We start from the raw sequence: 13,229 nt of genomic DNA, 5'->3' as shown, positions 1-13,229 counted from the left end.
CGAAGTGCCTGGATGGAACGAGTCCTCAAGCGTCACCCAACAGGGGACCTCAGTCACCGCATGATATTTGGTTAGTTGTCCTATTTGAGCTGCATATTTGTATGTAAGTTTAAGATGATTTTTTTTACTTTTGGGAAAGCTTGGTGGAGTTATAATTGGAACAAAAGCAGAGGTTTTGCCTGTGATATTGCAACTTGCAGGTGCAAAAAAAAGGATTCCAGCCAGGGAATCATAGCTGAGTGAATACAGCATGAATAAATATAAAATAATTGTTTTTTCCATTGCTTAATCAATATTATATAAAATAAAGATTAATTTATCTTTGACCATGCTGTATTAATATAACATGGGCCGGCTGTCAGTTGTGTGAATGAGGTCTTAAGCTAAATTAAGGTTTTTTCACTTTTCTACACAATTCCATCTGCTTCCATCCTATCCATACGCCATCTTGTGGCCTTTTTTCAAATGGCACGTTGAGATTTTACTAACTTTCGTTGAGTACAACTTTGTGACAATTTAAGCAAAGTAAACTTATTTTTTGACAGTCATGTTGTCTTTTGAGTTACAGTTCTTCATAATATTAAGAAACTGACCTAAAATCATTATTTTGTATTGCTTTGGAAAAAATGTGATCTGCCCCTTTAAGAAAAAGTATCGGTAATTGGTATCGGCGAGTACTTAAAAAAAAGTATCGGTACTCGTACTCAGACCCAAAAAAGTGGTATCGGTGCATCCCTAATAAAGTGTGAGGTATGATGAGGTTAGCTGTACTCCTAGGTAAGGGAGTGTGGATATAGACCAGCGGTATGGGAAGCTCTTTTTCAAGGCCTCAACCAACTGAGCTGGTAGGGAGATGTTAAGGGCCGTAGATTTTGAGTCATTGACACAAAGTCCCGATATGGAGGCAAATTGGTTAAGGATGAGTTTAAGGTTAGGGAGAGAGATAATGGGGTTGGTGATGGTAAGAAGGGCGTCATCCGCGAACAGGCACATTTTATGGGTATTACCTGCGTAGGATATGCCAGAGATGTCAGGGGAGGAGCGAATCTTGCAGGCCAGAGGTTCTAGGATTAAGGCAAAAAGTGGTGACACGGGGCAGCCTTGTCTGGTTCCTCTAAGTATGTTGAATGTCGGTGAGCGATAACCCGAATATTTTACATGTGCTGTGGGCTTGTTGTAGAGCGATGCTATCCATGTGAGAAAGTGTCGGCCAAAACCCCATCGTCGGAGGGTGGCGAAGAAGTAGGGCCAGGACACCATGTCAAAGGCTTTTTTTATGCCTAAGGACAGGAGCATTGCGGGAATGCGCTGTGCCTGGGCAATATGGGTAAGCAGGGTTATCCTGCGGACATTGTCCCCTGCTTGTCTACTGGGTATAAAACCTACTTGGTCTTGTGTTACTAGTTGCCCGATCACTTGATTCAATCGATTTGCCAAAACTTTAGCGAGTAATTTTACATCTACATTCAGTAGCGATATAGGTCTAAAATTTGGGCATTCAGAGTGGTCTGTGTTTGGTTTGGGTATCTTGCAAATTGATGCAGAAAGGGAGTCTCGGTTTATCTACTCCACTAGGAAGCGGTCAGTGTCTTCTGTTGATGTGGGATCTGGTGCCGAATACAGGGATGAGAGATGTTTGTGGAAGAGATCTAGGATAGTAAGTGGGTTGCTGGTGTGAGATCCTGTTTTTTATTGTTTTTATTTTATATTGTATGTTTACTGTATGTATTTTTGGGTTGCAAGGCTTCCCTTTAAGACTGCATTTAGCACGCACTTGAGTTTACCTGCATTGACTTCCATTTGACTATGTATTTGGATTGCAGTTGCCATGGTGCTGCACATGTGATCAGCTATGACACCAGCCATTTGAGGGCTTGGAAGTTTGGATGAGAGCTGAAAGAATCACACTGGCAATCTTGACAGTTGGCTTGCTGTGAAAGTAACTGTTTTGGGAGACTTGGTGGGTCTAGTTCCACTTTAATGGGATTCACCTCTAAGTTTAGATTCTTTTTTAATCCTCCATGATTTGAACCTGGGCAGATTTGCTTATCTCTGATTTTGAGTCATCGTCCTGTTTCGATGAAAACTTCAAAAAGCTATTTCTGTTACATAATATGTCCACTGTTTCTATTGCTCATAGTCCACTGTTGTCACTATCAGACATGCCATCTCTCTGTCATCTCTTGAGTGCATGCATGCGGACAGGAAGAGGCTGCAGGAGATTGGCAGCAACAAAGTATAGAAAAGCAGTAAAAACAATGGCAATTATATATGATATACAGTTCTTTGTTAGGGTTTACATCTACTGTACTTTAGTTCCAATCTCTGCAGTGGTTTATATTCACCTTTCATTTGCGCTCCACCATTCCATTCATCTTAAGGGGAGAAGAGAGATGCCCATTGCTTCCAGATATAGTTGCAACTGAAGTACTCTCCTCCCTCCCATGTGACAGTGCTAGTGATTTGCTATTGGTTAGTCAGGAACCTGTGCTATTACATGGGGCAGAGAAAAGAGTCCTTGAAGCGTACAGAGGGCTTTTTCTCTTTGATCCCACTGGGAAAAAAAGGCAGGGCAAAAATAAACTGATGCTGGGGCCAGCTTTACAGTAAAACGTACCATTTTAAAAATTGCATATGAGCATGAAAAAAACAAGTATTTTAAATGCTTGCTGTATTTTTTTTCTTACTGCAGTGTTTTTCATTTCCATAAATTATTTTTATTCACATGTAATGTCCTTTTGAACTTGTTAGCAAAATTAACTAATCAACTCCCTAGCACAGCCCCCTCTTTCCTTGCACATTATATGCCTCTGCCCTTCTAGGAATCTTCTCAGATTGCCTAAAGAGCCTTCACACCAGCCTGCACACTAAAATGGGCTTTTAGCTATGGTCCGGCATCCATTGTGTATGGATAGTGAGGGGTGCTGGCGTGCATTATTACACTGTTTACCTTTAAAAAAAAAATGAAAAAAACTTTACTGAAATACCACAAGACACTGTATCTTTATTGAACTGCATAGTAATGCAATGTAATGAGATGCAGTAACATAAGGTGAAGTGTGGTGCATCACAAAAAATTGCAGCTTCAGTCTACATTTTTACAGCAACCCACCTCAACACTATGGTGTGAACAGGGCACATAGGAAACAATTGTTGATCTGTGCAGAGTAGCACAGGTCAATGTAGATGGTGTGAACAAGCCCTAATTACTTTCTGAGCTGGCCTAGGTTCTTCTCCCCTCATCTCCCTACATAAGCTGCCAGGGCGAAGGGAAATACTATAGAGCAGGGGTAACCAAACTTTGGACCTCCAGCTGTAGTAAAACTTCAAATCTCATCATGGAGCTGGAGGGCCAAAGTTTACTACCCCTGCTATAGAGTGTAACTTCAGTGACAACTCTGAGTCTGCTTGGGCTGCACCCAGAAGCAATCTCAGGGCTTTTAGGTGTCTATACAAGGTAGGCATTTACAACCTAAAATCTGTTAAATATTTTTGTTAAAATAAATGCTGTAGATGTCTAAAAAAATAAATAAAAAAAAAATGCTGTAGGAGGAGGGCGCATGCACGGGGCTTAGCGGGCCGGATGTCTGCTCTGTGAGCTCCGCTCCTAGACGGATGGAATCTCCGCTCCCCGTAGCAGACAACACCGGAGGGCTATACTGGGGACAGCTGTATAGATCCTCCTTGGTGGGGTGACAGGTTGTGATGGCCGGGGGACGTCCAAGAAGAAGGACACGCAGCCCCGGACGGGTTCGAAAACTGCAAGCGGCAGTAGCAGCAAAGCAAAGATGGCGGTGGTGCCGAGCCCTTGTGGAGGCAATGATACAGTACAGCTAGGAGGAGAGGAGTCGGCTCTTAGGAAGAAGGTAGTGGTCCTTATGGACTCAGGTGGAGGACCAGGAAGACAGGAATAGGCGAAACAATATTTGCATACGCGGTCTCCCTGAGGCTACTGGAGCATCGGATTTGAAAGCTACGGTACTGGGAATCTTTAACACCCTCCTGCACAAACCAGTCTCCGACCACATTGAATTGGATAGGGTGCACAGAACACCGGGCTTCCGCAGACCAAACGCGACGCAGCCGCGTGACGTGCTGTGTAGAGTGCACTATTTCTCTAAAGGAGGATATCATGGCTAAAGCCCGTGCAGCTGGCACGGTGGATTTTGATGGAGCACAGCTTTCACTGTTTCCTGACCTCTCCAAACGCACGCTGGATAAACGCAGGGCTCTGCGTCCCCTCACTAAGGCGTTATAAGATGCGGGTCACACCTACCGTTGGGGATTTCCTTTTTGTCTCTCTGCTAGGAGGAATGGGAAGACGCATTTGTTCCGTGCCCCTGTTGATCTGGAACCCTTCCTCGCAGCGATCGAACTGCCACCAGTGATCTTGGATGCCTGGCCGGATGCCCCATTGCCCCCTTTCACCGTTGTCCCCTTGGGAGAACAGTGGCACCTGGTCTCGCCGAAACCCCGCAGAGACCGCAGGTCATCCTCTAAACCCACCCCCCGCTAATGTTCTAGATGCACTGTTGGGGTCCGCTGCCCCTGACCTAGGCCTAGGTCACACTCCTTGAGCCCTCCGACGACCTTTGCCTGATGGACTGTGGACTCCAGACTTTCCTCCGGCACGCTTTGCCCACCAATTCCTGGGTTGGGAATCCAGATCCTTTAGTCCTATTTGTCAGGCCCTGCAGGCGGGTAACATGCGGCCACTTAATGGGTTACTAAAGGGGGGCGCGGTGCTACCAGGTAGCTGGTTGGCATATTTCCAATTGCGCGACTTCTTAACGGGGCTTACTACAAGAGGGAACCCCGGGAGGGAGCTTTTTCCCTTTGAGAAACTATGCGTCTCCTGCACGGACGATTTCCACTATCTATGGCTTTTTGCTTTCGGAACGTTCCTCACCTACCCCCTCCTTTGTGAGGGAATGGGAGAGAGAGATGGGTGGTGATCTCACAGAGGAAGAAATTGCTAAATCCTTTGCTTTAACGCACACCATGTCTATAGCAAGCAGATATCAGGAGAAAAATTACAAGGTCTTGTCGAGATGGTACTATTGCCCCACTAGACTTCAGGCTATGTACCCGTCTGCCTCTGCACAATGCTGGCGGTGCCTGTCGCATCTGGGAACGATGCTGCACATCTGGTGGTCCTGCCCCCTGTTGACCCCATATTGGAGAGCTATCTTTGATACATATGATCAGATTTTTCACACCAAGGTGGACAGGTCCCCAAAGGTGGCCCTCCTGTCTGTACTACCAGGCTCAATCTCCGCCTCTACGAAGGGCCTCCTCAGATTTTTCATGCTGGCGGCTAAGGCAGTTATACCGCGTCACTGGAAGTCGAGTACTCCCCCTACTATCCGTGAGTGGGTGATTGAAATGCATGCTTTATGCCGGATGGAAGAACTCACTGCGGCTTTGTACCAGCGGGATGCCAAGTTTACTGCTACTTGGAGTGTCTGGTTGCATTTCTGTACAACGAAGAGCTTTAATAGTCTTTTGGCTGTATAAGTGAGAGACGGTGGTGGCCACGTCCTTTTTGCACTAGATGTATATGCTCCCTGCCTTCTATGTCCTTCTGTATTGTACTGTTTTGTTTACTCTAATTTACAAACTTCCTCAAAATAAACATATTCTTTAAAAAATAAATAAAAAAATGGGGGTTTGGCCCACATTTTATGGGCATACTGAGAGTGTTATATGATCATACATCGGCACAAATAAAGATGCAGGGGTATTCATCGGAGAATATTCCGATATTCCAGGGCACTAGTCAGGGATGCCTGCTTTCCCCACTGCTTTTCGCATTGATGATCGAACCTTTGGCGATCGCTATACGCGAAAGTGCAAATATTAGAGGGGTTTTTTGTGGCCTGTGTGAACATAAATGTGATCTATTTGCTGATGATTTGTTATTATTTATTACCTTGCCCTTAATAACATTGCCCAATGTATTGAAATTATTGACCCACTTCTCTAAAATATCCGGATTGGAGGTTAATACATCTAAATCTTTAGCTCTTAATGTGAACCTCCCTCGAGATATATGGTTTAGGTTAAAGGAAAATTCTGCATTTAATTGGGCCGATAACAGGGTCCAATATTTAGGAATTAAGCTTACAGCGTCTTTCCCCAAATTGTATCAACGCTATAAAAATGACTATCTTACCGAAAATATTATAATATTTTCGAGCTTTACCCATTGCAGTGCATAAGCGTGACCTACAAAAATTCCAATCATGTATATTTAAATTTATTTGGGACAATAAACAGTCTAGGCTGTCAAAGAAGGTACTGTATAAGTCTAGACAGGCAGGAGGATTGGGGGGGGTTCCTAATTTATATGAGTATTATAGAGCAGCACGAATTGCACAGCTTATAATAAGGGGTATCTTCCTGATTGGATTTCGATGGAGTCATTATGCGCTTCAGGTCTCTCTATTGATCAATTAAAATGGATGACCCCGAGACAGAGACCGGTGGTCTTAGCTCCGGCACTCTCTCATTCTTTAGCGGTATGGGACCTTGTGAAGGAAAGCAGAGAGTTTGTCTCAGTATATACCCCTCTGGCGCCTATTTTTGGTAACCCTAGGTTTACTCCAGGGAGGCAACACGGTATGTTTCAATGGTGGCAAGATAAAGGGTTATATCGTATAGCACAGGTGTTTAGGGAGCGTAAACCCTTGACTCTGAAATACTGTCAGGAGATTTTACACATGCCCACATGAACTGTTCCGATTTAGGCAATTGAATCACTTTTTGGCATCGTTGCCGTAATTCGATAGGCAGTTCTCTACGGTATATGAGAGATGGTGCCTAGGGGATAAGGGTAAAAATGGGGTATTTCATTGCTTTATTCCCTTTCTAGTGGAGAGGAGAAACTGCCCTATATGATAGCATGGGAACGTGATCTGGCAATTGACATTCCTAAGGAGGTTTGGCAAAGTTGTAGCAAGCGGGGCTACTTGGGATTACTTAATGTATCTTTGATAGAAGCAAACTATAAAGTAATGTCTAGGTGGTATTTGGTCCCTTCCAGGCTGGCTAAGATCTACCCGGAGGTATTGTCTGCCTGTTTTAGGGGATGTATACATCCGGGTACTATGTATCATATATGGTGGCAATGTCCAAAAATTAGGCCCTTCTGGAACAGGGTTTATGCGCTTATATATAGAATCACAGGGGCTCGTGTTACAAATGAAGCACAATATGTCTTGCTGAATTATCCGATTCCATGGATTACTAAGATTCAGGATAGACTAATCTTTTTTCTTTTCTTAGCAGCTAAAATTACTATAGCTAAAGCCTGGAGGTAACCAAATGTCTCTTTCAAACAATTTAAATTAAAAGTGTCGTGGATTATGATACATGAGAAGATGAATAGTATGCTCAAGGATAATGTGCGGAAATGTGAGGCAATATGGTCTCCCTGGATGACTTATAATGGTGTGAGAGATGATATATAAGGCAGGATGGAGCTAGAGATGAAGGGAAGGAATTAATTCCTTTTTAGGAGTCTTGTTATTTTCCCCCTACTCCTTTTCAGCTCTTTTAATAGGTTTATATTATTGTAAGAAATGTAAGGTATATGAGGAAACTGTATGGTGTATATTATAAATGTATTGGGTATGATATTAATTTCTATATAACTTGATAATAATGATTTAAGTAATATGATAAGTGCTCACAATTTTTTGATAAATATATTTAATTGTAAATTTTTTAGAAATAGAGGGATATATGGTTTTAAATGGTAAATATTATGGAACTTTAAATATTTCACACAAAGTTCGGGGAGAATTATAAAAATTATGGTATATGTTTGGGAGGCTCCCACAGGGGTAAAGGATGGATAAGATAAATGACGTAAAAATTGAATGTTTTAATTAATAATGTAATTATTTAAATTTATACTGTATAATAGGTACTCACAATGGTGGGAAGGTTATTTGGGTAAGGGTTGAGAAGGAGTAAGGAGGAAGAAAAGGCGCTAATGACATTGGGGAATATATGAATGTTTGTTTTTGTTTGTTTGTTTGCCATGTTGATAACCATGAAAATAAATAAAAGACTTTGAAAGAAAATAAATGCTGTGATGGCAGGTGCACATATTGGACCTGTATAGAAGTCTATGCCTTAAGCTGGCCATACACCTATAGATTATCTGCAGATGTTCTATGGTAAGATGGAAAAAGTGCAACAGATTCCTCCATCTACGCTAAACTGTGTGGATGGAGGAATCTCCCACTGGGCCAAACTTCAGTATATTGCTAGTCAGCCACGTTGGCTGTCAAAATAGCTGAACAATCAGATTGGATGCAGGCATTGTTCAGATATTTTGAGAGCCAGTGGGGCCGACTAGCAGGATACTGAAGCTTAGCCCAGTGGGAGGTTCCTCCATCCACACAGTTTAGTGTAGATGGAGGAATCTGTTGCACTTTTTCCATCTGACCATAGAAAGTCTGCAGATAATCTATAGGTGTACGGCCAGCTTTAAGGGAAAGAGCAATTACTCTAATTTTGACACTAATTTTTATGTTCTTTTCTGTACAGGTATTGTATTGAAGACTATCTTCTCAGCATAGCTAATGTGCAAGATGATGACCAGGCAAATTATACATGTGTTATCCATAGTGAACTGGATTCAGTGAACAGATCTGCTCCTTTAATCATGCTCGGTTAGTATGCAGAGACAACCTAACTTTAAAATAAAAACTCTTCTGACTGTGAAGTTGAAATTTGTCTCTCGCTGGATTGTATATTAAAAAAAGTAATTTAAGTTTAACAATAGCATTGGATATTGCTTACCTGTGGACCAGTGGAGGTTAGGTCTTCCATCAGGTAGGTCTCGTCAACCTTGGTGAACCACAACCTGAGGGAGGGGCAGCACGTTTGCTTCCACAATAGTGGAATGCATTGGCGGGAAGCATTCAGGAGGTGCCTAGATAATGATTTTTTGTATTTCCCCGTAGACAGGTTGCTGAGATGCAGCAGGCATGCCGCAGGGTTGTCCGTCAGATCCACCATCACCAGGTCCTTCATGGTGGCGATCACCCCCCGCCAGAAGGGGAGCAGTAGAGGGCAGGACCAGAATGTGTGTAATAGCGTACCTAGGGCGCTTTGGCATCTCCAGCACACTGGTGAAGTTTGGGGATACATGGCATGAAGGGCTGTTGGGACCCGATACCACCGGGATACGATTTTATAGCCCAGCTCCTGGGTCTTGGATGCAATGGAAGAGTGGTGGCAAGATGCAGTATACGGTCTTTCTGAGCCGGTGTGAAAGCGGTGTTCAGATCTCTTTCCCATTTAGCCAAAAATATCGGGGGAGATCATCATGGAGTAGAGGGCAGATATCGCATGGCGAGTGGGTGTCTCCTCTTTGCATACCTTTTCGAACGGAGTCAGAGGTCTGGAGAGCTGCTGGTGGTTGGGTATAGAGAGCAGAAAATGCCTCAGTTGGAGAGCACCCCAGTGGTCTAGGGGGGTTCCGTTAGGCAGCTAAGCTCAAAGGCCAATAGCCAGCGGCTGGAGAGGCATAGGTCGCCTATTCTGAATTTGTTGGCTTCACGGAGGCGACGAAAGCGAGAGTCATTGACGCCTGGCAAAAAATCCGGGTCGCCGATCCACTGGGGTCAGAGGTGATGGGAAGGGAGAGATATCTGTGGAGCGGAAGAGCGATCTAGCTATCAGGAGCGTGGGTGCGATGGTAGGGTGCGAGCTTGTGGAGGGTGGCAGGGAGGTGGAGAGCCAAGGTAGTCCAGCCAAAGCTGGGCTGGTATTGTCTTCTTCCATGCCCACCCACTGCTTAGTTTTCCGGTGGCAGCACCAGTCCCAGATGCGCGCCAGGTGGGTCGCCCTGTGGTATTTGGCCAAGTACGGGAGCCCGATGCCTCCCCTGTTTTTGGGTAGGGTAGTAACGGAGTAGCGGATTCTAGGGGAGCATAAGACCATAGGAAGGCCGTAAGCATTTGACGCAGGCGGCGGAAGAATAGTGGTGGGATGTGGATTGGAAGGGCTTGGAATAGGTAGAGGACTCTTGGTAGAGTTGTCATCTTGATGGCATTACAGAGGCCAAACCACCAGAACAAGAGGTCTTGTTTGATTTTCTGGAGCAGGGGGGCAAAATTGAGCTCATATAGTCGAGTGGGGTCTGCCGCTATAGAAGTGCCTAGGTAGGTCAGGGCGTCCGAGGACCAGGTAAACGGGAAGGAGGATCGTAAGCGAGCCACCTCTGCTTGAGGGAGGGAGATATTTAGGGCGGCTGATTTGGAAACATTTATTTTGAAGTTTGAGAGGGAAGCGTAGCGGCCCATTTCCTGCATAAGAATTGGAAGGGATGAGGATGGATCAGAAATTAAAAAGGTCAAGTCATGCGCAAAGGCGGTTACCTTATGCTCACCTGACTGTTTTACTAGACCTCGGAGGTCAGGCAGGGATCGCACACGGCAGAGGAATGGTTCCAAGGTGAGGATGAATATGAGTGGGGAGAGGGGGCATCCCTGCCTGGTGCCATTGGAGATGGAGAATAAATCAGAGCGGGCCTCGTTCACACGGACGGCAGCCGATGGGAAGGAGTACAGTGCCGAGATCCACCGCAACATACCAGGACCCAGGCCACTCCACCCTGTCAAACGCCTTCTCCGCATCGGTGGACAACAGCATTAAGGTGACTGGGTGGAGCGGGCACAGTGTATTAAATTGAGCACTCTAGTAGCGTTGTCCCTTGGTTCCCATCCCGGGACGAAGCCCACCTGGTCCAAGTGCACCAGGCCAGGGATGTGTGGGAGTAATCTGTTGGCCAGGATCTTGGCAAAAATCAACAGGTCTAGGTTAAGAAGAGCTATGTGTCGATAACTACTGCATTGAGACGGGTCCTTACCAGGTTTGGGTATGACCGCTATGTGGGCACGAAGGGAGTCTCTGGGGAGAGAAGAGCCCGTCAGGATAGAGTGGTACGCAGCTAGAAAGTGGGAGGAGAGCGAGTGGGAGAAGGTTTTTAAGTAAGGCAATGTGTAGCCGTCGGGGCCAGGGGCTTTACCCGATTTGGCCTGTTTGAGCGCTAGGTCGTATTCCTCCTGGGAAATCGGTGTTTCTAGTCGGTCCCTTGCCTCCAGCGGCAGGGTGGGCATACCAGCGTCACTGAGGTAATGCAGTAGGTTTGTACTGTCAAAAGCGGTAGGGGGTGTGCCCGGCCTCGCGCTAAGGTTGTACAAAGAGCTGTAAAAGTTCTGGAATTCCCTGGCCATGTCGGCAGATGATGTCAATTTCGTTCTTGCACTGGAGATTATATGGGGTATGAACGTCGTCTGGCGGGAGCCTCGTAGGGCCGAGGCCAGACACCTGCCCGGCTTGTTAGATAGCTCGTATAAGGTGTGACGGCCTCTCAGGAGGCCCTGTCGTACTTTGGAGAGGAGGAGGTCGTTGTGTTCTGCTCTAAGTGAAACCAATTCTTTAAATGAGTAGCCGCCAGGGATTTTTTGTGTGTAGCTTCTAGTGCAGTGGTGGCGAACCTTGGCACTCCAGCTGTGCCAAAACTACAAATCCCAAGATGCATCTGCCTCAGGGAGTTGTGGCTGTCAGAGCCTTGCAATGCCTCATGGGACTTGTAGTTCCAAAACAGCTGGAGTGCCAAGGTTCGCCATCACTGTTCTAGGGTGTGGAGTCTGGCAAACAGCTGGGCCACCTTCACTGCCCCCTCCCGTTTCTTACGGGCACCATGCTTGATCAGGACGCCTCTGACAACGCATTTATGTGCCTCCCACACCACCGAGGGTTCAAGGGTCGCAGAGGTGTTTTCTAAAAAGTAGGAGCTAATCGTGGAGTCTAACTCGGAGCGGATCACTGGGTCCTGGAGCAGTGATTCGTTCAAACGCCACGAGGGGCTTTTGGGGACACAGGGGAGGAGTTCCAACTCTATGTGAACCTGGGCGTGATTACATAGTAGGATATCTCCTATCAACGCGCCGGCGACCAAAGAGAGGTCCTTATGGCGAAGGAAGAAGTAGTCTAGGCGCGAGTATGTGTTGTGGGCAGAGGAGTAGAACTTGTGGGTGCATGATGCGCCAAACATCGGTCAGTTGGAGGAGGTGTCGCTCAGACCTGAGTTTCTTGAGGCGGGAGTAGGGGAGGTGGGATGCTGTTCTGGACACATCTAGAAGGGGGTCAAGTGCAAAGTTAAAGTCGCCCCCCACTATTAGCATGCCCTCCTCGAACTCAAGGATAAGCGGCACTATCCGTTGCAGGAAGTAGACCTGGTCTGAGTTGGGAAGGTATAGGTTTATCAAGGTAACCAGGGTGTCACCAATCAGGCCTTTTACAAACAGGAATCTACCCTCCGGGTCAATCCTAAGGTGTGTAAACGTCCACACCACCGATCTGGACAGTAGAATGCTCACCCCTTTGGACCTGGCGATGGGGGACGGACAGTGATAGGAGGTCGGGAAGTTCCTATCTCTAAGTTGGGGTATTTTGTCCGCTTTAAAGTGAGTCTCCTGAAGAAAAGCCACTTGTGTGCCCGCTTTCTTCAGATCCCCCAGGAGCCTGGACCTCTTCTCAGGGACGTTCAAGCCTTTGACATTGAAGGTGGTGAGCCGGATTGAGCTTGTAGCAGCCATAATGGAAGGGGCCTGACCCACAGCTGAAGTGGAAAAAGGAGGAAAAGACAGGTAGCTATGTAGTGTGGAGTAGGAAGGGCAAGGTCAGGCGGGCAGCACCTAGACCAAGATAGGGACGACTACTATAGGCATATAGCCTAGGCAAATGCGGAAGTATACCCTCTGATCCAGAGATGGGAGTGTACCACCTATTAGGGGTATGTGATTAGAATTGAACAAGTGAGGGGATGCTCGGGGAGATGCAGTCACTTGTACAGGACACGGTAGATAACGTAAAAAAACAGAACATATGTGTTAACATAAAGTAAAATCTAGAAACTAGGAATTAGTAGCTATAGGCCCAAGGAGCAACCACATGCACGGGGTGGGATCCCCCTGCACCCGAAGTATCTCCGGCTCCGGACCCCCCACAGGAGAGGGAGATCAAAGCACGCCCGAGAGTATGGAGTGGATGGGGAAAGTACTCCGCCACCCTCCCACAGAGGGAGGGTGGGGGAGGACAACCCAGCCCTGGCCCATGGGGGAGTGACCGAACACTGTCTGGAGCCCTCCAGCCTAACCAGGCTTTATGTGGGCAACTGTAGGGTACTGGAAGGACCCGTGGAG

The 13,229-nt window shown here is 46.3% G+C and overlaps 1 protein-coding gene across 1 annotated transcript in view; it reads left to right on the top strand.

Annotated features, from left to right (window-relative positions):
- The first annotated feature begins 3,788 nt into the window (after positions 1-3,788).
- LOC108800287 (neural cell adhesion molecule L1-like) overlaps positions 3,789-13,229 on the top strand; it is a 219,567-nt gene continuing 210,126 nt past the window's right edge. Inside the window, 4 exon segments of the mRNA XM_018572262.1 lie at positions 3,789-3,888; positions 4,041-4,188; positions 4,309-4,488; positions 8,560-8,684. Of these exon segments, the coding sequence (XP_018427764.1) occupies positions 3,789-3,888; positions 4,041-4,188; positions 4,309-4,488; positions 8,560-8,684 (553 nt within the window).

The sequence above is a fragment of the Nanorana parkeri genome, unplaced genomic scaffold, assembly GCF_000935625.1.
Source record: "Nanorana parkeri isolate BGI_ZX_2015 unplaced genomic scaffold, ASM93562v1 scaffold1981, whole genome shotgun sequence".
Lineage (NCBI taxonomy): Eukaryota > Metazoa > Chordata > Amphibia > Anura > Dicroglossidae > Nanorana > Nanorana parkeri.
Note: the sequence above shows the minus strand (reverse complement) of the source record. Positions and strands in the feature narration are given on the sequence as shown.